The sequence below is a fragment of the Peromyscus maniculatus genome, chromosome 10 (assembly GCF_049852395.1).
Source record: "Peromyscus maniculatus bairdii isolate BWxNUB_F1_BW_parent chromosome 10, HU_Pman_BW_mat_3.1, whole genome shotgun sequence".
NCBI classification, from domain to species: domain Eukaryota; kingdom Metazoa; phylum Chordata; class Mammalia; order Rodentia; family Cricetidae; genus Peromyscus; species Peromyscus maniculatus.
Genome location: NC_134861.1, coordinates 25,709,714 through 25,735,123, shown reverse-complemented (window position 1 = coordinate 25,735,123; position 25,410 = coordinate 25,709,714). Strand labels below are relative to the sequence as shown.

The window sequence follows — 25,410 nt, the reverse complement described above, 5'->3', positions numbered from 1 at the left end:
GAGCGACCACTGAGCCACACCTCCAGCTTGTCTTCCTCCCCCAGCCCCAGCCCCAGCCCCAGCCTCAGCCTCAGCTGACAAAGCTCACCTTTAGTTTTTCTTTCTTTGGCGTCTTGCTCTTGGAGTGAGTTTCTCTGCTGCAGACAAGTTCTACATTTGCTTAAAAGCTCTTGCAGAGTTGGGATCAGAGCTGGGTTTAATTGTTTGGGAGTGTGTACTGACAGGAGCAGAGCAAGTGCCCTCAGGTCCTACAAAAACCCAGATAGAAGAGTTCAAATCCTCAAGGAACATTTAGACAAAACTTCAAAGCTGAAGAGGTTTTTTCCCAGGAATCTATCCATTCTGGTTTCTCTAGCAATGTGGAATAATGCTAAACCAGCATTAGGACATTACAGTATTCCATCAGTTGAGTCGTTTATACCACTGTTGTGTGCCTATGTCAAGTAGGCCAGAGTAAAGACTCTTGAAACAGAAACCAAATAATGCAGCTTAAGTTTATATAGTGATTTCAAATCATGCTATAATTTCAAATAAAATTTGATTTTATTTCATAGGAGTCATAGTTTCTCAAGTTCAGTTCTGGTGTATGTCCCTGTACCAAAAAAACAAATAGGCAAACAAACAAAAAACCCTGCATCTTGTTAGTTAGGGGCTGCTGCTGAATGACAGTCTGCATGTTTCTAGCATGTTGCATTCTATGGCTTTCATAGAATCTACATAAGTCAATATACTCTAGTCTTAGCTGCCTTTATAATCATAAGTGAGACTGTTTTGATTACTTGGGAGTCATAGACAATATAATTATCACAAATTTCAACACACACATACACAAGCAGAGATAAAGGGATCTATTCTGCCTTTTATAAAGACAGAACTTGTGTTCTAAGGCTCGTCTCCAATTTGCCAATGATCTTCCTGCCACTGCTCAAGTGCTATGATTATAGGTATATGCCACTGTCTTAGTTCTTACTGGTTTCATTGCCCTTAATACACTGAAATGCCAAATTGAAATAGTTTTTCTCATCATATGTGATCCGTTAAACAGTAATACTAAAACAGTAATAGTTGAACAGAGGCCAGATGTAAGAGTTGATCCCCTCACTCCCACCCCAAGACTGGGTTCCTCTCTGTAGCTTTGGAGTCTGTCCCGGAACTTTCTCTGTAGCCCAAGCTGGCCTCGAACTCACAGAGATCCACCTGGCTCTGCCTCCCAAGTGCCGGGACTAAAGGTGTGCGCCACCACTGCCCGGCTGTAAGAACTGAATTTAAGGTCAGTTTTGAACTTCTTAGCACAGTTCTTACCCCATTTAAAGAAGCACTTGCTTTTGAAATTTCAACTCGGTTGGTGAAATCAGATTGCAAGTTTTGATATTGGTTTATCAAGTTTGTGATAAGGGTGCTGATTAAACTGGCACAGTTTGCTTCTGAAAACACTTGACTCTGAACCTGGAAAAGAAAACATGGCCGTGACTAACATCCAAGAAAACATAGTAAGAAAGAAAACATCCAAGACTAACATAGTAAGTACACATTAAGCAGAAATGGTCTTTCAGAAGAACTATATACCTTTAGAAGGAAATGTGTCATGAATGTGTAGACAATATTGTTATTTAGAAAAGTTCTTTCATCCATTAGGATACATTTAATATACTCTGCAAAAACAGGATCTTCACACAGAAGCTTGATGCAGTTTTTCGACATTGCGGACTAAAGTGGAGAAAAGAAACACTGAAGTTAGAAGCTAGGCCCTTGGACAATGTTCAGTTCTAGGTGAACCAATAATTTGCTACAGAAATACAATGGCAAAACTCAATGTGTTCTGCCTGTGTGCCTGCATCTATGTGTGTCTACCATGTTCACAGAGGCCAGGAGAGGGTGTTGGATTCCCTGTTAACTGGAGTCACAGACAGTTGCTAGCTGCCACGTGGGTGCTGTGAATCAAACTCGGATCCTCTGGAAGAATAGCAAATGCTCCTAAGCACTGGCCACCCCTCCAGCCCCATCCATACAACACATACCTTAAAGGAAATGTGGCTTTATCAGCCAGCACAGAGTTAACAAGGATTAAAAAACAAGCCTTAAGGAATAGGGGATATGAATGTTTTAAGGGGACAATCAATGAATAAATGCATAGATAACCAAACCACATATATATCAAGAAAAGACATTTTAAGAAAATACATTTGCTAAACAGAGTTAGGCTTTACTGTGAGGTCCCAATGTTTGGAAATGTTACTAAAATTTGTTTTTTCTGTAGTATGTCTTTCAACACATATACCATCTAGAATACCTACATGGGTATATATATCACACATAGGAAACAGACTTTAGATAGCATATATTTATGAACATATTTTAGTAAGTCAGTCAGTTGCAAGATTACCCAAGAAGTTAGGAATAGAATAGGACAGGCTCTTTAGATTCTTAGTGCTGGGGGGGCGGGGGGGGGGGGGGGGCGGGAGAGGGACTAGAGAGATAGCTCAACAGTTAAAAGTACTGACTGGCTGCTTTTCCCGAAGATCTGGGTTCAATTCCCAGAACCCACATGGCAGCCCACAACCATCTGTAATGCTCCAGTCTCAGGGGACCCAATGGCGCCTTCTGGTCTCTGAGGGGACTGCATGTACACGGTATGCAGACAACACCCATACACATAAAAATTTAAATAGAAATTTATACCTTTCATGCTGTTATCTACGAAAAGAGCAATAGCAGTGGCAGAGAGGGGAAAGCAGAAATCTGCTCCGACTTATTGAAGACACTACTCAGTTCAAGGTAGTGCACACCTTTGATCCCAGCACTCCTGAGGCAGAGGCTGGACAATCTCTGTATTCAAGGACAGCAGCCTGGTCTATACAGGGAGTTCCAGCACAACCAGGGCTACAAAAGGAGACCCTGTCTCAAAAGTAAAGTAAACCGATAAGTCATTTTCTGAATGCCAATCACATTAACTAAGTGGAATCAATGTCTTTCACAAGAGTCCAAAGTTCTTTGTAGTAATAGTTGAGAAACTTTTGCTCAGTAATAAGTACTACTGCAGAAAACTAACATTCCTCAAGGAACAGATGATGCTATATACAGTCTTCGAGTTTGGGGCAAGAAATAAATATTATGGTATAGCATGGTGAACATGTAAAGATGCAACCAGAAGGAAATCAAATAGTTGGTTTGTAGGGATAATTGAGGCCATATCCAAGGGCTGAGACAAACCTCAGATTAGATTAATCTGGCTTCCTTCTTCACAAATTCAACACCTTAACAAGCATTACTTATGGGTTAATGTGCTGGCTTTAAAGTTTTTTTTTGTTTTGTTTTGTTTTTTGAGGCAGGCAGGGTCCTGTTATGTAGGCCAGGCTGGCCTTGAATTTGTGGCTATCCTCCTGTTCCAGCATATGCTGGGGATGCAGTTATAGGCATGCATCACCATGCCTGGCTGGAGGTGACTCTCTGAGACATGGAGTGGGTGACATAGCCTTTCCTGTTCTATTTGGTTTGAGCTAAAACTGTCCTGTTCTCAGTAAGACTGATGGTAGAAAACATGAGCAAGAGATCCCTGAAAAACCACAAGCAGGCAGAGCTAAAGGCCAAGCAACATGGTTTCTGCTAGAGATGTTAGTGACAAGGAAGAGACAGTTGAGCGGCAGGAGCTCTGCTAGGAGGGGTAGGAGCTTGCTTTCTCCAGCATCTCTGTTTCAGACTTCCCCAGAAACTGCTGCTACTGAGCTATGGGTGAGAAATCCAACATAAATAGCTTATTTGGATTTTCCCCATACAAAGCTTGAGTTGGCATAAAATTCCAGAAGGTAGTACTTCCCTTAATTCTACAACGCTCCCAATTTATAGCTAAACAGTTTTAAACCAGTTGTTCTAAAACTTCCCAGCTATTTGGTTGGATGAGATCAGAGAGCAATCATGTAAAAATCATGTGCTTTACCTGAGTCTGACATAGCTCAGTCCAAAGTTTGGGGAACAGTGCAAGATGAAGTGGCAAGCCTTCATAGGCAACCAGGACACCTAGTGTTTGAAACAGAAAATCAGAACAGGTTATCATTGTAAGTTCTACTGATGAGTGACTGAACTGAAGGTACAATACTGTTAGCTATCTCTGGTTTTGACTGCATCATTACAAGAGAACTCATTACAATGTTTTAAGCAGTGCAGAAATTGAGAATGTGGAATTGTGAATTTATTTCTACACCCTGTACCTCATCCCGAGAAGGATCTAAGACAATAATTTCAGCCAGCTCTTATTTTTGAGTACTGGGACTTAACTAGGAAGATTCAAGTCACTGTGAGAGGTTTTCAAGGATTAAGGAAATACTCTGTACATTAGAAAATTTCCCAGGGCTGCTACATTTCAGAAGGGTGGGAGAGAAGGTGAGAACTATGTTCTAGAGCATTCCATTTCTCCCCCTTTTGTTTTCTCTGTGTGTACTGAAGTAGACACTGCTGAGTCTACTGCTGTCTCCTTGCCTTGTCCTCAGGACCTTCTGGGTAGATCCGATTTGGGACTGTTGGGACTCTGTGTGCACGTGCTTGTATTCGTATGTGTTTTCCTGGGGTCTGAAACCAGGGGCTCGGTAAGCTAGGTAAGCACTTTACCACTGAGTTACAGCCCAAGTCCTGAAACCCCTAATTTAACCTCTTGTAGCCGTCAATACATTTCCCTATGATCCTCCTCTCCTCCACCCTCTCTGCCTCTCTTACAGAAGCTGCAATGTCAGCTTCCTCCATAAATGTACTACTTCTACATCTCTCCACCTTCAGGAAAAATATAACCACAGAGGAGAAATAGAATATAAGCTATCTTCCAGTTAAACAAAAAGTATGGGCTGGGTCGGGAGATGACAAGATTTTCTGTAGCGAGCAGACACTAAATATAGGCCTGTGGCCATCCGATGCCCACTGCAGCTACTCAAGGCTGTGAAAGCAATGCCAAAGTGGCAAGGATAGGAGCAAACGACTAAGGTTTGCTGGCTACAAGTAAAACTTAACAAGTATTAAAATTTAAATCACAATTTTCATGTGTCATAAAACATTCTATTCTAATTTTCTTAGTATATAAATATGAAGCCTACTTTTAGTAGGTAGCTGCTGGCTTTTTAAGAACTACTAGTAGGTAGGTTGTAGTTTGACACTTCTTGGGTTAGGCCAAGGCTTTGAGACCTTTAAACAGCAAATCACACACTTAAGGCTCTCTTTCAGAATGAAGCCTATTAGTCCCCTGTAATGACAAGACATTTCTTGTCCTTCCTTTATTCTAAGCTAATCTGGATGTAGCTGGAAGCATTTATCAACCATAGCACATATACACAGACAAGCATCAAAGTGTGGCTACAGGGAATGGTTTCTACAGTCACATACTCTTTCATTGTAACTGGTCATAAAAGACGGGTTGGCAAAATGTGACCCTCGGGCCAAGTCTGACCCACCTGATTTAGGGTTGGGTGAGTCAGGAATGGCTTTTCTCTTTGATTCCACTCTGACACATGGCCTGAGCTGGTCTTGGAACCCACAATCCTCTCGTCTCTGACTCAGAAGTGTGGGGTTACAGTGTACAGCTCCTAGAGCTGGACGCTTTGACTTTTTAAGGACTGGTGACCTAGAACACATGGCCTGCAGAGCCTGCACTAATGTCCGGCTCTCCAGTCTGCCTGCCGGTCAGTGTCCAGACTGCGGCTCGGTACCAACTCTCATGGCAAGTCTGGGTTACCACTCAAGTTTTTATTAACTGTTTCTTTCTTCAAAAATTGTTCCTCAAAGTAAAACAATCCTTCTTCTTACTTTTCAACAGCTACAAAAGCCAGCATTAATCACTACAACAAATCAACCCTGCAGACATCTCTTATGCTATAAAATCACCTTTGAAAACAAGAACGAAAGGAACATTTATTGGCACCTACTACTGTATTAGGTATGTCAGACAAACACATTAAAATTTCACAGCTTTGAAAAATATTGCTTTAATCCTTATTTATTTCATTTTGTTGTTTCTTTGGGGGGGGGGGCAACGAATGATTTTTGCTCTTTTTTCCTGCGACAGGTTCTCATGCAACCAAAGTTGGCCTTGACTTCGTGATGCCCTTGCCTCCAATTCCTAAGTGCTAGGATTAGAGTTTGTAATAGTTTCCTAATTCATCTCAAAGCCTGTTAGTTACATCTATCCCACATTTATCTAACACCTATAATCTTTTCAATAATCTACATTGACTCAAACCCTCTGGTATCATTTTATGATCTTCACATTATCTGTACCACTGTTTACGTAACATAATACCACCCCAGGCACACTTTGTACAGGGGTTCAAGCCCAGGGCCTTTAGCATACTAAATGGGATGCTCTTCTACTGAACTACTTCCTAGTTTTATTACCTTTTTTTTAGATTCACTAAGACTAGTAAGTAGCATGTTAGCTTTATTTTAGACAGTGCAGCATTAAGGAAATTAGTTTGACGTACTATGTAATACAGCAACGAACATAGATAATTACCAATCTGAAAATGAGTTTCCTAAGCCAGCTCATATAGTAAACTCTAAACAACCTATGCCAACCAGGGGAAACTGAAGTCACCTTCCAGTCTTTCCAGTTCCCTCAAGTTGTTTCCTCTGGATAGAAGGTTGTTCCTTCAGGACACCAGGATTTCTGAACTTTCTTGCATTTTCATAAAGCACTAGGGATGAGCGGGAGGCCAATATTCTCTGAATCCTACATACTCCTTTTTAGTACCTATGTCACTCACATGGAGAAGCTCTCAGGCACACTTCTTTATCTTTATACTGTCTGTGTGTCTGTGTGCATTTGTCCAGAGTACAGAGTGAGCATGAGAACTCCTGGAGCAGGAGTTAGTTGGGAGCTATCCAATCTAGGAGGTTATGGGAACTCTGCAAGATCAGTAGGCACTCTTTAACTGCTGGGCCTCTTTCTTCAGCCTCAAGTACACTTCTAGGCTTTCCCTTAGTAAATAGAATGGCACATCTAAAATACACTGGTGTCTGTAGAACTTATCTTTCTCTATCCTGTGACTTCAGGCACCCTTACGCAAGGCCCATGCTCCGCCCCATTCCTCACTCAAAAGCGTCTGTAAGTACACCCTTTCTTTGTCAGAACACCGCAGGCTGTAGAAGCCGTTGTGTGGTTTGTCAGTAAAAGAAACACCTTTCGAGTTGCTTATGCAGTGAAATGGTTATCTCAGAATTTTTGGTACTTCCATGATTGCTGTGAGAATAAAATATTTCATATGTATATTACTAGTCACAGTTTCCTCTGAGTCGTTACAATTCTGACTGGTTTTCTATAGTAGTGTTAATCCACCCATCATTATCTTAGGGAAGCAATGGCATCAGCTAGTGGATAAAGGCCCATGAGTAATATTTTACCATGAAACAATCAAGATGCCTTAGGCTATGAATACCAATATCTGATCGAATTCCTCTTCATTTTTTTTAAGTTTTTTTTTTTTTTTTTTTTTTTTCTTCGAGACAGGGTTTCTCTGTGTAGCGTTGTGCCTTTCTTGGAACTCGCTTTGGAGACCAGCTTGGCCTTGAACTCACAGAGATCCGCCTGCCTCTGCCTCTGAGTGCTGGGATTAAAGTCGTGCGCCACCACTGCCCGGCCGAATTCCTCTTCTAACTGCATACCCACTAAGTAACCTACTCTAACTTTCCTTGTAGGTTATGGAGAATGTGCTGGCCTGACTCTGGAATTTAGACACCCATTTCAATTCTTCTGGAGATGAAAAAACTGGCAAGCAGTTTAAGATTTAAGTTTGTTTCACATGTGATTACTATGTGTAGCATGTATGGATTTGCTCCTGGTGGACTGGTAAAGCTAGCTTTGGATCTGCATTAGATGTCAGGGGTGGTCTGAAATATATTCACTCTTTGAAGGGAAAACAGCCATTTTCAAGTCTCCCTAAAAAGAAGCAGGAATCAGAGTGTGTTTTCTATATGAATACCATGAATTTGTATATGTTTAATTTAACCAATGAAAGAAATCCATTGGCAGTTCAGAGCACGCACTGCTCTCACAGAGGACCAGGGGTCTGAGTCCCAGGATGAGTGTGGTGGCTCACAGCACCTGTAACTCTGGTCCCAGGGCTCTGTCTTCTGGCTCCTCCAGGCACCAGAAACACACTGGTGCACAGACATGTGTAGGCAAACATTCACACTCTTACAATAAATCAATCTTTAATAAATGTGTAGCAACACACCTGGCCTTTAAGCAGTTTTAGCTAAGTGTTAAGGCACGCTCCTATAATCCCAGCACTACTGAAGCAGCAAGAAGTGGATCTCTGTGAGATGCCAGCCCATCTACCCTGAATTAGACAGCCAGAGCTATACAGTGTTGCTTTGTTTTTTTTTAAGTATATGTTACTTGCAAAGAATTTTCTTCAACACATTCAGAAAAATTTCATAAATAATGTTAAATGCTAAAAAGGTACAAGACCCTTGTTTTGTCACTGAAAATGAAAATTTAAATGATGATGATGAAACTTAACAATTTATTTAACTTTTATCTAAGCATCCTATTATTTATTTTGCTCATAAACTTTGGGACGTAAAGTGATTAATTATAGTTTGCCAAAACCATTTTCTACGCTACTTAAAAAAATTCTAGCCGGGCGTTGGTGGCGCACGCCTTTAATCCCAGCACTCGGGAGGCAGAGCCAGGCGGATCTCTGTGAGTTCGAGGCCAGCCTGGGCTACCAAGTGAGCTCCAGGAAAGGCGCAAAGCTACACAGAGAAACCCTGTCTCGAAAAAACCAAAAAAAAAAAAAAAAAAAAAAAAATTCTAATCATAAGCTGGGCAAGGTCAAGAATACCTTTAATACCTGCACTAAGAAAGCAATAGAAAACAGATCTCTGAGTTAGAGGCCAGTCTGATCTACAGTGTAAGGAGTCAGGGCTACATAGAGATACCATATGTCAACAAATAAAACAAAAACATTGCATGATCATTATTATAATTTCACCCTTACAAATGTATTTAACTTAGAAAACAAAAGCACCCCATGATTTCATCCTTATGCAATGACAGTATTATTCACTTGTTTTGTTTATTTTTAGACAGGATCTCACTGTGTAGCTCTGGCTGTCCTAGAACTCACTATGTAAACCAGGTGGGCTTTGAACTCAGAGTCTCTGTTTATCAAGTGCTAGAATTAAAGGTGTGCACAACCACTCTTAGCCTTATGCCTGTTACTAAGGGTGATAATTCCACTCCTTTGTAAGAATGTGGTTTTAATCTCTGTATTACTTGTTCACCCTGAGTGCTAGGGATTGAACCCAATACCTGGGTTTACTGCTGGATCAATACATACCTTTCAAGTCTATTTTCTGTCTATTTTCGACATAACTCAAGGAATGTTATCTAGTTTGTTTTGAAGACTATATAATACAAATGAAATGTCTTACTAAAATATCCTCTTATTGATGGACATTTTTGTTTTCAATTCCCCACACTGTGAATGAAGTGAAAATAAACAGCCTCTGTATGTTGTCCTACACTGTTACAAATAGAATAAATTTCTGCTTCTGCTATGCTCAGGCCAAAGGGAGGAATATGTTAAGTTTTAAACGACAATGCCAAATTTGCCTCCCCCAACTGGTAACACTCCATTCATTAGCTCTTCTTTTCTCAGTCTCTGAAAATTGGGAATGGCCCAAACATGTCCACCCTCCCCACCCCAGGATAAATGATTGCTTGCTTTTTCATTAATGTGTGGACAAATTCTCATATGGTTGACACACACTTTTTTCGTGTGTATGTGTGTGTGTGTATGGTATGAAATAACTATTCATGTCCTGATTTTGCTTAGTTTTCATTTTATAAAGCCTAAAACCATTTTGTGTTTGGTAGGCATTTTTCTATTAAGTCTGGCAACACTTTGTGATTTTTTTTCTTTGCGGGGGGGGGGGGGGGGGAGAGGGGGGGTTTGATTTATTTTTTTTGAGACATTGCCTTACCATGTAGCTCTGGCTAGCCTTGAACTCATAGAGATCTGCTGGGATTAAAAGCATATGTCACCATTCTAGGCTGCTAGTTTGTATTTTAATTTATTATGTTTTCACAACTACTATTAATAATTTCAATTCTATGTAACCAAAAATGTCTTAGGTTTATTGTTTCTGGTTTTTATGCCCTGCTAAACATGGTCGGTGGTTTCTGTTTGTGTGTTTGTATGCATGTGTGGTTGGTGCAAGTGCATGTGCTTTTGAGGAGGCTGCTAGGGGTCATTTTCTCTTCATCTCCGCCTTACTCCTCTGTGAAGTGAGGGCAGCAGGGTCTCAGGCCGCCCAGGCTGGCATCAAACTTGCTATGTAGTCAACAGCTATCTTGAGTTCTTGATCTTTTTGCCTTACCTCTTAAGTGTATGTGGGCCACCATGCTGCTAATACCACCTCTACTCTATTAACTGGAAATTATCTTTAGTATCTACTAAATATGTTTGTTTGGTGGTCTTTTTTTCTACTGTTTGAATCATTCTAGTTTACTTTTGTGAAAGGACAGAAAATATATTTACATAATGAAAGTAAAAGGACAAAGAGTTGAATGAAACTGTGGTGGTCTACAGGGAATCAAGTGATACTTTTGTTTTCTGCTGATGGGTTTCTATGTAACCAGGGTGGCAGGGAACACCCGATTTTCTTCCTTAGCAAGAGTGCTGGGCTCACAGGCATGCGCAAGCATGTTTTGTTCAGTTGCCCATATAAAAACAACAAAGAGTTTTCTTCAAAACTGGCAATCACTCGCAACTCAACACAGGTTTTGAGACAAATCTTTTTGTTTGGTAATAATATTTTAATATTCTGATCTTTACACTGTCTACCTTGGAAAGCTCAGTTTAAACTTACCCCTTTCCATTTTTTTCCTCAGTCATACAAATCAAAACCACCAACTCTCCTCACTACTGCTGTCATGAATGTGAGTTTTATTTTCTAGAGCCCTTTCCTAGGTGCCTTTCCTTGGAAATAGTTGTCTCAGGTAGAAAATTCATGTCAAACTCTGGGGCATAATTTTTCCATATACTATTGCTTTTTAAGTCTGTCTAAATTACTAAGAGGATATCCAATTTTCCACATTAGCCAGGAATTTCTTGCTTTGTGGTTTGGGTTTGTATCTAGTTTTGTCCTGATAGCCAGCATTTGGCTATTTAAATTTAGTTTGGCTGGAATTACATAAAATAGTTCCTTTTTTTCACGTTTTGAATTTGTAACCCTTCCAACATGACTAGTTAACTGCCATACTGTAGATAACAGCACAGCTGAGAATACGCGCATCACTACAGAACATTCCATAAAACTGTGTAGATACAAAAAACTAAGTAAGGCAGAATCAACAGTGCTTCATGATTATGAGTGATGTCGATCTGGCATGTGATGTCAAGTGTGTCTTCCTCTCCCTTTTACTTATGCTTGCTTTTGTGGACAGTTTCACTCTGTGGCCCAGGTAGACCTTAATGTCTGGCCATCTTCCTGCCACAGCCTCCTGAGTGCTGAGATTACAGGTGTGGTGATTCAGGCATGAGCTATGACATCCAGCTACCCTTCTCCATTCTTAATTTCCATGAAAGTACATATTTGTGTTGATAAACGAGATACTCAAGAACGGTAGAAGTTGTCCAAGTATCAAGAACAGCTCTTCACATACTTTGTTATAAATTATAGAAACATAATTACCTGGAAGTTCTCCAAAGGTCAGCATCTTTGGAAACACCTCTTATTTTGAGCACAAAGGCTATACTACCAGAACTCCTGAGTATTCTTTTATACCTGGCCGTTGTTATTGCTAAAGTTTCAGACTTTTACCAAGTGCCACAACCCAGATGCATAATTCTGAAGCAGACGATCTGCATCAAGTCTTACCTCCCCACATCTTGGCATCAGCCATAGATACGTAGGTATGATCAGATAAGTGAAGGAACAGCCCTTCAAATCTGAAGATGCTCTAATCACTTACCAATAAGATGATTTTTCTGAAGAGAAGTTATCCCTGACAGCTGTAACCACTTCTTTCTTCCTTGACAATGAAATCTAGGGTTGGATGATATCTATTGCCCTACCTGGAATGGGCCAAAACCTTTCCCACAGGAAAGGGGGTTGTAGCTGAGATGGAACACAAAGAGGACTTCTGGGGCAGGGTAATAGTCTAGTTCTTGATCTAAGTGGTGGTTTCATAAGGATTACTCCCCACACTCTAAAATGAAACTACAGAGACCAGAGAGGATCCTGGCCCATCTTTGATAAAATTAGAAGGCAGGTAGGTCACACAGAGCCTCAGAACTTCTAGGTCCTGACCTTGGAGAGAGGGATTAGACGGTCTTTGAAGTTTTCTCCCCCTACATAACTCACTGAAGGATTTGTTTTCTGTTGCTCATGTTGTTCCTTTCAAATGTGTCTTCTCAGTTTATGAGACTTACCTCCTAGTTACTCATATATGCACCTCTGCTTCACGCTGCCAAGCCCACTCAGCTTTTCTGGCACCACCAGCTCCAAAGCACAGCTGGCACTAAGGATTTCAACTCACTCTCAAGATAAGGGCCAGGGAAGTCTGTCTCTAACTGTTCTCCCTAAGCAAGGCAGGTTGGTTTTTAATTCTGCTGTGAAGATGGTCGACTTGGACTTCTATGTACAAAGTGATGATTAGCCCTGCTCCATGCTCCTTAATAGGCCAGCTGAAACTCTGGGCAGAACTATTCAATGGAAACCAGTAAGTTGGTGTTTTCTTAATAAAAATTAAAATATTCCCAAGAATACTAATTAATATTTTTAAACATTCACTTTAAAAAAGAAAAAAATAAAGGGATTGTCATATATTTTTTCCCCTTCCTGAATGGCTAGGGGCTTAAAAGAATTCAGTGGAATTGACTGCTCATCTTTTATACTTACTCAGCTTAACTAATGTTTCAGTAAATTTTTCACAGTTGATTGCAACTCGGCATAATAGATGGATGAACTGATGATAAGAAAAGAAGTAGTCTAGCAGCATACGATCATAAACGTCATCTTTGCCCTGAAGGTTAAAGATGATAAAATGGTTGCACTTAAATTGTATAATAAAGAGCATATTTTGTGCAAATGTAATAAGTAAAAAGCTAATTAAATCTTTAACTTCTATAAGAATCTAGTTTTAAATTCCAAATTTCTAGTGTTATTAAGATCATAATTGTCGTAGGTTTATTGTCAGTGTGCAAATGCTATCAATTATAATTACCCATCATTTCTATATACTTTAATAGAGTAAAAGTACTGAGATTTTAGCATGTCACACTTTAGCTCTATAAACATATCATCAAGAAGAATGAGTTATATTTGATTTTTGAAAGATTTGAGGGTATTTCTGTAAGGGTAACTATAATGTTAATTATTTTTAATATTTTATCATGGAGAATTGCTCAAATATACTTAAGATCCAAAACCAGTAGGCAAGAGAGAGTGTGGATGAAGGTGTGGGTGAAGAAAGCTAAGGGGAAAAATGTTTTTAAAAAATGTTAAAACTAACATATCTTGTGTTAATATAGCTTGTCTCTATAATTTAGGATTGACGCTATTTTAGAATAAGCATTAGAGAACAGGAACCAGATGATAAATCTATCCAACAGTGACATTATGGGTAGGTTAAGGAGAATATGGTTATAGGGACAGTAAAAGAGGTCTTGATTATATGGCCAAATTAAAAACATTCCAAGTACCTAATTTGACTCTGTAGATTTAGAGGCAGGATACAACTATAATTTAGCCTAGTAACAAACTAAGGTTTACTATTAAGCTATTTTTTTAGAAGAAAAAAAAAAAATCTTAACAACTTGTGCTTACTGTTGATTTTGCAAATATCAACATTTAAGAGCACTTAAAGGAAAAAATCCAAATGAATCTAATGTTAGGATTCATGAAACGTTCACATAAATCTAACAGACTCAACAGCCAGGGGGATCTCAGATTACCTTGTGCTATAGAAATACGGTTTTCCTGGCATCCCAACATACCTTACTGGTTTCCACCATTGTGGGCAAGAGGCACATATTGAGTTCAGGGCGCGGAGGCCGAATATTGCTTTTCCCTCCTATTAGCTTGATATTTTCTCGACAAGGGAAATAAGGTCCAAGAGACACTAAGACATTAAAAGTGTACAATAAGAATAAATGGAAAAAATAAATCTCCAAGCTTCAGTGTGCAGAATGATTACATGCCAACCATATTCAAATATTATGTTAGAGAAATACGTACTTGGTATATTACTGTGATGGTAAGTACAATGGTTGTGTTGTAGGAAGGGAACCAGAGTATGAAGAAAATCATGGGGACTCAAAAGGACAAGTTCCTTGAGGACATCTGAAAATGAAAACAATTTGGAGTATTAAAACACTGGGGTTAGATTTACTCACTACTTTTGAGCTCACAAATCCTGATGAGGTGGTGGTGTGCTGAATACTACAAACTGGACTCTTAACCTAGGGAGAAACTGTCTACTGCCCAACTCTGGATGAAGAGCTGTGAGAACCACAGCAGAGGGCCGTTCCTTAAACCAAGAACTTACAACACCATCACCCTTCTCTCCACCTTTCCCTTGCTTACTTACAGACACAGTCTAGTTATATAGCAATATACCCTGATTACTTATCTTTACCAAGTCCATCACAACAGCTCGGATCCGAGAGATACCTGATCATCTGCAGTCCGCTATTCAAGTTTTATGATATTGGCTGGACTAAACCTCACTCACTAATCACACAAGAGTAAATCTCATCATGGGTAACTAGTTGTTTATGCTATTTTGAGAAATTACAAAGAGTTAACAGTCTATATAACACTCATTACTTCAAGTGGTTCCTAAGGTAATAAAAAACTTCACACTATATTTAAAATGAAAATTCTTCTAGCAGCTATGTATTATTATTCTGTAAGTAATCAGTCACAAAGGTGTTATACTCAAGAGTCTATAAAGTTACTAAGAAATGCTTTTAAGGCCAAAGACCCACAGTGAAGCAACTAACCTTATCTTTTACACTGTGAATTCCACTTTGGAAATAACAACACAATTCTACCGTGTACATATAGGATCGGAAGATTATTTAGAATTGCAAGAAACCTACAGACAACTGAAGGAGACCCAGGTACTCTGCCCACAAACACACTAACACTAGCGCATTAAGAAAAAAACTTGTTTTTCTTAGGACCTGCTTGTCTGTGAGTTATACAGACATACGAGTATCACTGTTTTCCAAACACTATGATGTAATGTCACAACTTCAAAAACAAAACAAAAGAAAAAGTGAAACAAACACCAGAAATATTTACCTACAACTTTTATTTTTCAAGCAACTTACCTATGCAAGCATTTCTTAGTTCTGGAGGGCTATAGGAATTAAGAAGGGTTAGAAGTTTATGGGCAAATTCAATTCTCTCCTGCCACTGGATTAATGCTTGCTTCACATCTGCAAATAGAAAAGCATACGTAAATGGGCTTTTGATTGATCATAGCTCCTCACAAAATTTCCTTTCTGCTGTAATACTAACATTGCAAGTTTCAAATTAACTACATAACAACATGTTTGGTAAAAGCTAAGTGGTTGATTTCATGAGATCATGAGATTGCTACATTAAACTGCTCTTCTTTTTATCCGGGGGTAGGGGAAAGACTGGGTGGCTAAGTATAACCCAGGCTGGCCTAGAACTTTCAATCCTCCTGGGCCACCCTCCGCTACATCTTGAGATACTGCATTTTCTAGAATCAGAAAGTTATTTTTTATACTTATTTCTACTGAAATTAAAAATGACCTAATCTGAGCTACGAAGGTTAAAAAAAAATCCAACTTATTACTGTGCATGGAAGCTTTTTTAATCTTCCAAATATTGACTGCTACAGAATGCTTTGCTTATTGTTTTCTAGCAGATATAAATAAAATATATAAGAACATTCCACCTTTACATTGAGGACATGGTAAACATTGCCCAATATTAGCTAGCTCAGGAACCATTGGCAAAGAAACTAGTAAGACGAACAAAAACCAAAAACTCACTTTAATGGTAACAAAAACAAAAAGTAAAATGACCAAACCTTTTCTCTGAAGATATGGGCGTGTAGACTTCAGAACCGAAAGGAATATTGACAGAAGCTCTACTAAGTCTCCAGTGACATGGCAAGCTGTAGCTTCATGATACATCATGTGCAGTGTGTTGAAAGACTACAAGTGATTTAGGAAATAAAAATTTAAAATCCTTAATTTCATTCTACTTTAGGCACAAAATAGTAATGCTTATCTCCTAAAGGTATTTCCAGACTCAGACTGTGTGTGTGTACAGCAAGTGTTTTGTTTTCTAAATCAAACTGCTCCATTTAGCTACGCTGTAAGTGCATACATGTGTGCATGTTAGGTATCATTTTCAATCATTTTGTCATCTTTTTAAAGAAAACTTCTTGGAAACATTTTTATGTCTGTGTATGTGCCTGTGAAGGTTAGAGGACAATTTAGAGAGCATGGCGCTCTCCTTCCATTGTGTGGATCCTTAGTGTTCAAACTCAGATTGTCAAGCTTACTAAGAATTACCTTTACCTACTGAGCCATCCCCATATATATTCTTTTAAATTCTGGTTTGTGCCAGGTAGTGGTGATAAATGCCTTAGTCCCAGCACTTGGGAGGCAGAGGCAGGCAGATCTCTGTGTGTTCAAGGTTAGCCTGGTCTACAGAGTGAGTTCCAAGACAGCCAAGACTACACAGACAAATCCTGTCTCAAAAACAAAAAGAAAACAAACAAACACAAATTCCGATTTTTTTCTAAGACTGCAGCCTTAGAAATAAGCAAGAAGCACGCACTGACCAGAAAACTGGCAAGACTAGGGAGCTGTATTAGCTACCTTTCCAGGCAAGGTCTGTGTACAAAGAGAGTAGTAACTTACATTACATTTTTAGTTCTTTTTTATTTTACCATATAAGAAATCATCCCTTTTAATCCTCTCAAGTCAGTTTATTATAGTTCATACGTTAATTCAAAGTTCAAAATTCTGAGCTTAGGTTCTGTGGCAGTCCACATAATATGAAGGCTGGATCGTACATATTTAACCTGTAAACTGGAAGGACAGGAATTGTATCTCTCTTGCTATATTCCTTTGCCTAGCATAATATTTAGTGCAGTGTAGACATGTCAATCCTCAAACAGAGCCAAAACTTCCTTGCCTTTGAATATTTTCCCACTTACCACTGGCAAGTCCAAATTCTTCAAAGTGTAGTTTTTTATTCGATAACACTATTCACTAAAAAATTAACAACACGTCTGAATTCGTGCAGTACTTTCTACATGCACCATTTCATCTTATCTCTAGCACGAGAGTAAAGAGCATGATACACTTCTGGTGGCTTCACACCACCTCCCACTTGTGACTTAAGAATCATGGAAAGATGCTGGCAGATCTCAGTCCTAGGCAAGTCTCAGGGTCTTGTTTTCATTCCACCAAATAAGCTCTTGGGAAATAGTGTGTAACCTTGATTACAAAGCACATGATTTTCATTTCTATTTACTAAGTAAAATCACTAAAACTAGTCTATTTCAAATAAACCTAAATATTAAATGAAGATAACCTATAAATTCCTGCCACCTCTAAAGACAGTTCACCAGACATTCTTTATATACAAGCACTAATGTCCTGGAAAGAGTATTCAAACGAGATACATTCATAGTGAGAGGCATTAGAATATTTACCTCAGTCATCAGGATTAACCCTCGATTAAATACCACAAGAAGTCTGTCTTCGTCAGACTCTAATAGTATTCTGAAGGCACTAGAAGAACAGAGAAAGTCCAATTTGAACAGAACAGAACAATTTGGTGATGACGGACAGAAGTAAATAAAACTGACTTGAGCTTCTGTCTTTTCTATCACATCAAAGAAACTGGCTATATCTACTGCTTGTTTTTTAAATATCTTAAAAATTATTTATTTTTATTTCATGTGCATTGGTGTCTCGCCTGCAGGTGTGTCTGTGTGAGAGTGTCGGATCTCCTGGAAATGGAGTCACAGACAGTTGTGAGCTGGGAATTGAACTTAAGCGCTGAGGAGTCTTTCCAGCCCCTTGTTTTTAATGTCTGGGAGACTTTGTCATGTAGCTCAGACCAGCCTCCAGTCTGTGCAACCCTCCTGCCCTGGCTTCTAAGTGGAATTATAAGCATGTACACTATTTCTTAGTAATGCAGAACTGAAGGAGCAGCCCAAGTATGAAATCTAAAAACAGCTGACACTCAACTGTGGGACATTTTAGATTTCCAGATTATTGATGCCCAGCAAATTTTCCAAAATTTTTTTTTAAAAAAAAGTTCTCTCAAATCAGAAACACTCCTACTTGCAAGCACTCTGGGCATGCTAAGGGAGACTCAACCTGAAAAAGGAAATAAAAAATCTTCCCATGTAATTTAGAGGGAAATGTGTCCACTAATGTCTAATCAATTCTTCATCCACAATGGCAACAGAAAGGTAAGATCAGAGTATTTTTAAATTTCAGTATACCAATGCTGCTTTTTTTTTTTTTTTTTTTTTTTAAATAAGGAGTCGGGGCTGGAGAGATGGCTCAGTGGTTAAGAGCACTGGCTGCTCTGGCAGCTACTGACTGTAACTCCAGTTCCAGGGGACCCAAAATCCAATGGCAAAACAATAATGCACATTAAAAAAAAAAATTTAAACAATGAGTTTAATCTCTTCAACTCCTAAATTCTGTATTCCAAAAGCATTCATGAGCTTGGGGAAGAAAGAGAAACATGGGGGGTGGGGGTGGGGTGGGGAGGACAAACCTGAAGACCCTAAGAATAGGTTATGACCACACTATCTGAGTTAATGCTGTGCTACTGCAGACACAACTTGACTCCTTCACTTCCACTGCATGCTTCCTTTATTTAATCAACAAGCAGCAGAACTCCAACACTTCAATGGAAAACGCTGCAAACGATAAACCTTTAGAAAACAATGTCTTCAAACTGAACGCAAAACAGTAAAGAGAGTTCCTCTACACAGATTTGGCAGAAGTGCTTATTTCATTTTGTAGAAAGATTCTGAAGGAGATAGTCTAAAAGAATTTTCTCTTGGGTTCATTAGTTTAATGACAGAGTGAAGACTTCAGGAAAAGAAAGCACACCCCAAACTGTGCTCACTGGAGGACTCAACAAGTCCCCACTTCCCCACGCCTTCTCAGCACTGTAACACACCAGACAGAACTTGACTTCTACAGGAAATAAAGTGTGATTTGTGGCAGTTCTTTTCTAAGTCATTCAGTCAGTTCTACAGCTCGGGACAATTTATTGCACAGATGATTCTATTATTTTGCTAATCCTATAGATAAGAAAGCCAAACAGGGGAAGAAAAAAAAAAAAAAAAAAAAAAAAAAGAAAGCCAAACAGATCTGAGAAAAACAGAAGAGATATTAAGTCAGACTCATCTTAATATACAAAAGCTGTCTCCATAAGTCTCTAGACTGGAACTATCCAAGTAGTCTGATGGATTGTCACAAACATGACCTTCAGATATTAAGGGCTCTTTAAACCCTCAGATCTGATACTAACAAAAGATACACCAATACAAACCAAAAGAAAAAAACTGTTCAAAGTAGGTCAAATTCTTCCTAAGTACAGAAATGTTTCCCCAATAACCTCAGCAAACTTGTAAAGTGGGGAGAGTGGGAAGGAGGACAGAGAGAGCCCCGCTGGTAGAGTGGCTGCTGACATTCATGAGGGGCCATGGGTTTAATCCCAACACTACAAATACACACGAGTGGCATGCAATAGTTATCGTGGAACTTAAGAGGTGGAGGCATGAGGAGCAGAGGTCATCCTTAGCTACATGGTGCAAGTAAAAGGCCAACTCAGGCTTCTCCAGACTCTGTACTGAAAATAATAATAATAAATCATTTTTAAAAGAACAGGCTTTTAGTTATAAATATTAATTATTTTCTCTTTCAGTGCTGAGAGGTCCCATGTTCTCACTTGGAAAAAAAGCCCCCCCCCCAAAAAAAAATCACAAATTATCTTTTTTACCTTATTAAAGTAGTCCAACAAGAGCGGCCATCTAAGCAACGTAAATAACAGCTTATAGTTGTTTTCTTAAACTGTTTAATATCTTCTAATTCTTCTTCTCGCATGTCTGGCCTCTGAGCTATAAACAGCTGCATTAAGTTAAACAGTTCTTCCACAGCCTAAAGGAGGCAAATATGCAAAATGATCATTTTTCAATCTTCTAACATTTAGATTATCTGTTCCCCATTTCTGAATGAATATTCATTAGCCAACTACTAAAACTCATTAGCCAACTATAAAAATCATAGGTTAACCACACTACTAAAGGAACCAGTTATCAAAGTCAGTAATGAAATTACTTAAAATTTGAATACGTTACATACTATCACGTGATAGTCTAACCTTTGACGTTATAAAGCTCATATCTTAGAACCATGTAATCAAATTACTCAAATAAAAACCTCATGTTTTACCATGTTCATGACTTTGTGATGGGCAGTATTCATAACTATCCTGGAGTTAATGCAGCTGCATATGGACATATGATCCTTAAAATTAAAATTCACAAAGATTCAACACTATAGATAAAAGGCTTTTTTTCAGATAAAAGTCTTAATATTGTTTAAAACACTAGCATTTTAAATTCAAAGGTGCATATAGCAATAGGCTGTACTTATCCCCTTTTCCATTCCTATAATAAACAAGAAACCATTAATTTGTTTTAAAGACTTTTAAAAACATGCATTTATTTGGGGGAACGGGGACAAATATGAATGGAAGTCAGAGGACACCTTTCAGAAGTCAATTCTGTCCTTCCACAATGTAGATCCCAGGGATCACACTGAGGCTATTCATCAGGCTTAATGGCAAATGACTTTTCCCTCAAAAGCATCTCACTTGCTTTGTCTTAAAAGATTTTGAACACCTAAACTAAACTTGAATGTTATTTCTGAGACACACCTTTGCATCAACATTTAGAATAATCACTCTAGACTTATGGTTAGTGATGAAATATGGGAATTAATATTTAGTGAAATCATTAGCTGTGATTTTTATGAATTTATTTATACAAATGTGAAGTAATAGTTGAGCTCCTAACACATTTATTAATGAACTAAACTGCATAGCTTTATACTTTTCTCAGCAAAATTTTACAACACAAATTTTCATGAAAATTTCTAATAACTGAGTTCTAAAAAAAAGACAATTCCATCTGACTGACAGAAACCAACTCAAGAGGACAGGCATTTTCGCTCAGGCAACTCTTACTACTGGCATATGCAACTCTGGGTATAACAGTAACTAAGTTAAACACTATTTATGTGAGCCATGATGGAAACAAACTGACTGAAAATAAATACTATCATGATTGATTCAGCCTGCGACAGACACTCTCATCTGTTTCCTTCATTTTCCATCCTTAGCTTTGAACTTTATGATACTGAACGAACATCTTTTCTTTCTTACATTACAAGCAATCTAATTCTTAACTGGAAATTATGCTCTTCTTTCTGGGTAAGAGATTCTAAACTCATTATATGATCAGTGAAGAACATTTTAATCTAATAAAGGACAGTTTACAAAGGAGAGACAAAGGTGAAGCACAGTAAAAAGGAATGATATTACATACAGGGAAAACACAATATGAAACTTAGCAGCACTCTGGAAAGAAAAGGGATAAGGTTGGAACTGTATGTACATAAAAGCTAATGGATCATCCCTCTGAAATATGGAGAAACACCACTGCAGAATACCACTACTAAAAAATTGGTGTAGCTCACACATTACCAAGTATGCAGACCTTGATGACTAATATCTAATTAAATTACATAGACGTCTGTGTTTTTTGCATGCATGTTCATGTGGGAGGCTACAGGTGTCCGTCATATTCCCCTGGAGCTGGAGTTACAGGCAGTTTCAAGCTGTCTGGTGTGAATACTGGGATATAAACTCTGGTCCTTTGGAAAGACAGTATACATGCTTGACTGTGGAGTCCTATCTCTAACCCCTGAATACCTAACTGTAAAATAATACTCCCTAGAGCTATCTTGACCTTTTCAGTAGGCACACATTAAAGATATATTTACAGAACATAAATTTGGGTTGGCAATATTTGCTTAGCATGGTCAAGGTTCTGGATCTGTTCTCCAGCAATGCCAAACAAAAGTTAAAAACAAGACAATATAAAATCACATATTTAAAAAGGTATGTGCCATTGTAAGCAAAACTGTAACGTCAGCCTAAGAAAACAGAACCACTTATTTTATCAATTATGCTGCATTATATAAGGGTATTTAAGAAATGCTAAGTCTTTAAAGATGGTTAGGATGGGGCTGGAGAGATGCTCAGAGGTTAAGGCCACTGAGTCTGATTCCCATCACCCACATGGCAGCTTGCAACCATTTACAACTCCAGTACCAAGGGATTTTGCCCCCTCTTCTGGCTCCAATGGGCACCAGGATTGAATGTGGTTCAAAGACAAAACACTCAAACACATAAGATAAAATTTTAAAGAAAAATATTATTTAAAAAAAACAAACAAGGCCAGGCAGTGGTGGCCTTTAATCCCAGCACTCGGGAGGCAGAGGTAGGCAGATCTTTGTGAGTTCGAGGCCAGCCTGGTCTCCAAAGTGAGTTCCAGGAAAGGCGCAAAGCTACACAGAGAAACCCTGTCTCAAAAAAAATCAAAACAAAACCAAACCAAACAAACAAACAAACAAACAGGTTGGGAGGCAGGTGTAGCTCAGTTGCTAAGCACATGAACACAAGCATGGGTTCAATTCCCAGCAATGAAAGACAAACTGAGTGAATGATTAGACTATTCTGTATTTAATCATTTCTTAAATGGGGAAAAATGTACTGCTAGCTAAGCTCAGGAAACAGATATTAAAAGTACTGAGTGTACTCACTCCAGGGTATTGGCTGGCATGTGGTGTAAGGTTCTTAAAGGCCCACTGGATGTTCTGGTGAGAAGCCAGTTGTCGAGTGAACGCAGGCGATTGCTCACAGCAGAGCCTCAGAATGCCGTAGTAGGCAGGCAGCATCCCACGGTTAAAAAGCACCACATCCTGATCATCATGGTCAGCAAGGATGTAATTGAAGGCAATGTTCTTGGTTACCACTGGGTTTTGAACAATAAGGCGGATATTCTCTGGACAGTCAGCACACACATTGTACCAAAATGAAAGCAAAGCCTGTTTATTGTGATTTGTAGCTATTGCTGGCTCAGAAAGCTTAGGCTGGAAAAGGTTCCACAAATCCATGAAATATGTGGAAAACATCAGCTTCTCAGTTTTGGAAATTAAACAGTAAGTCATAAAGCTAAAATAGGGCACTAGCTTTGTAGTGCCATGAACAGCAGCATCAACATAAAGTTTGGCTCTTGAGAGCAAACCAAGGAGCACGTTGTAGACCTGATGTAGGACTACTGTTGTGTCTGGACTGAGTGGAAGGTCACGGGTTGGGATGTGCAAAGACCTTGTTGACCGGAACATCTGGCGGAATGAATTGCTTGGTATAAGGGACACCAGAAGATAAGCTGCAGCTATAAAATGTAAAACAAAACTGTCAGATCCTTGTAAGATTTAAGTAGACTGAAGAGCAGTTATTAAACACAAAACCACTCTTCCCTTTATCAATAAAAATGAATAAAAATTAAGGGACATGACATCTCTTAAATATCCTTCTGATTTACCTTTGGTCCAGGAGAAAGATTCCCACAGGATAACGGAGGTAGAACCTTCCTGCCACTGCCACTGCTGTATTTTAAGTGGCCACACTAATCACCATCACAGAAACTGTTGTTCTTTTTATTCGGAGACAGACACTCATGCTACTCAAGCTAACCCTGAATTCCTGATTCTCTTCCTGAATCTCTTAAGTGCTGGCTATCAGAACTAGTTTTCAACCTATTTGTTCAGGTTTTCCACAATGTAGAATTCTCCTTCCTTATAATCTATTTTTCCTAAGAAATAGTATGACTTAAGAAAGAGAAAAAAAAAAACCCAAAAACAAACAAACCCAGCATTTAGAACAAAAAGGCCTACCATAACATACTTGATACCACTGAATCATTTAATGTTTTAGGTCTTAGATCAGGTGTTACTTTACAAACACCCTAGTAAGTTACTTGGTAATAATTTAAAGATAATGCCATGTAACCCACTTGATAATACGTAATACGTCTGCCCCTGATAGACACCAGTTCTCGAGAGTCCCTGCCCACTTTCAGAGAGAAAGAGATGCACGCTCTGTGTGGCGCAGGCCCCTACGTGCCCCCTTCACTGCTACAGGATGTCAAGGGCTGGGATTAAAGGCACTAACTGGCTACAGAGTCTTTTTTTTTTTTTTTTTGGTTTTTCGAGACAGGGTTTCTCTGTGTAGCTTTGCGCCTTTCATGGGACTCACTTGGTAGACCAGGCTGGCCTTGAACTCACAGAGATCCGCCTGGCTCTGCCTCCCGAGTGCTGGGATTAAAGGCGTGCGCCACCACTGCCCGGCGCTACAGAGTCTTTGAAAAGACTCATTTTTGAGGTTCCTCCCTGCTTCTCAATGAAACTGTTTGCTCCTTCTTCCTTGCCAAAAGTCTTCTAAACTAGAACTTAGAGACTCCCATGTTACACATGTCATTAAGCCTATTATCATCATTCACTGATTAGATGATTCTATCTGCACAAGCTAAGAACTGAGCTGGATTATCAGGTCTTGTTTAGTAAGTACTATGAAACTTGGAAGAAATCGACTTCCACTGCGACACAGTAAGTCTTCAACTTTTGGGGTATTTTGTTTGTTTTGTTGAGACTGGGTTTCTCTGCATAGCCTTGGCCATTCTGGATATCAGTATGTAGATCAGGCTGGCCTTGAATTCACAGATATCTGCTTGCCTCTGCCTCCCAAGTACTGATACTGACAGTACGCCATACCTTACCTATTTTAATACTTGGTGACTCAAGTTTTCTTTTCTCAACGTTCAGTTATTTGTTAAAGCTATTTTGTGGTTTTTATAAGTCCTTTAGTTTTTTTTATTTATGTTATTTGAATTGTTATTTAAAACTATCATTCTTTTCAAATATTTGGACACTATTAAAAGCACTTTCTTTTTTCAGTTTTCATGGCTTTAAAATTTTTTTCCCCCTGGTTTTTCGAGACAAGGTTTCTCTGTTGTGGTGCCTGTCCTGGATCTCACTCTGTAGACCAGGCTGGCCTCAAACTCACAGAGATCCACCTGCCTCTGCCTCCTGAGAGCTGGGATTAAAAGCTTGTGTCACCACCACCCAGTTGTACTGCTGTAATTTTTTTTTTTTTTTTTTTTTTTTGGTTTTTCGAGACAGGGTTTCTCTGTGTAGCTTTGCGCCTTTCCTGGAGCTCACTTGGTAGCCCAGGCTGGCCTCGAACTCACAGAGATCCGCCTGGCTC

General features: G+C 39.0%; 1 protein-coding gene across 9 annotated transcripts in view; it reads right to left on the bottom strand.

The window, feature by feature from the left end:
• The window catches only part of Usp34 (ubiquitin specific peptidase 34), a 180,919-nt gene that overhangs the window by 1,377 nt on the left and 154,132 nt on the right, over window positions 1-25,410 (bottom strand). For 8 of the 9 annotated variants that reach the window (XM_076547054.1, XM_076547052.1, XM_076547047.1 and 5 more), the window contains 12 exons: window positions 22,905-23,539; window positions 20,017-20,174; window positions 17,699-17,777; window positions 16,058-16,184; window positions 15,327-15,434; window positions 14,227-14,331; window positions 13,986-14,110; window positions 12,889-13,012; window positions 3,935-4,014; window positions 1,567-1,707; window positions 1,303-1,446; window positions 89-248 (listed from right to left, as the gene is read on the bottom strand). In XM_076547054.1, coding sequence (XP_076403169.1) covers window positions 89-248; window positions 1,303-1,446; window positions 1,567-1,707; window positions 3,935-4,014; window positions 12,889-13,012; window positions 13,986-14,110; window positions 14,227-14,331; window positions 15,327-15,434; window positions 16,058-16,184; window positions 17,699-17,777; window positions 20,017-20,174; window positions 22,905-23,539 — 1,986 coding nt within the window. The remainder of the gene's footprint in view (window positions 1-88; window positions 249-1,302; window positions 1,447-1,566; window positions 1,708-3,934; window positions 4,015-12,888; window positions 13,013-13,985; window positions 14,111-14,226; window positions 14,332-15,326; window positions 15,435-16,057; window positions 16,185-17,698; window positions 17,778-20,016; window positions 20,175-22,904; window positions 23,540-25,410) is intronic. The other variant, XM_076547053.1, reaches the window with a different exon arrangement.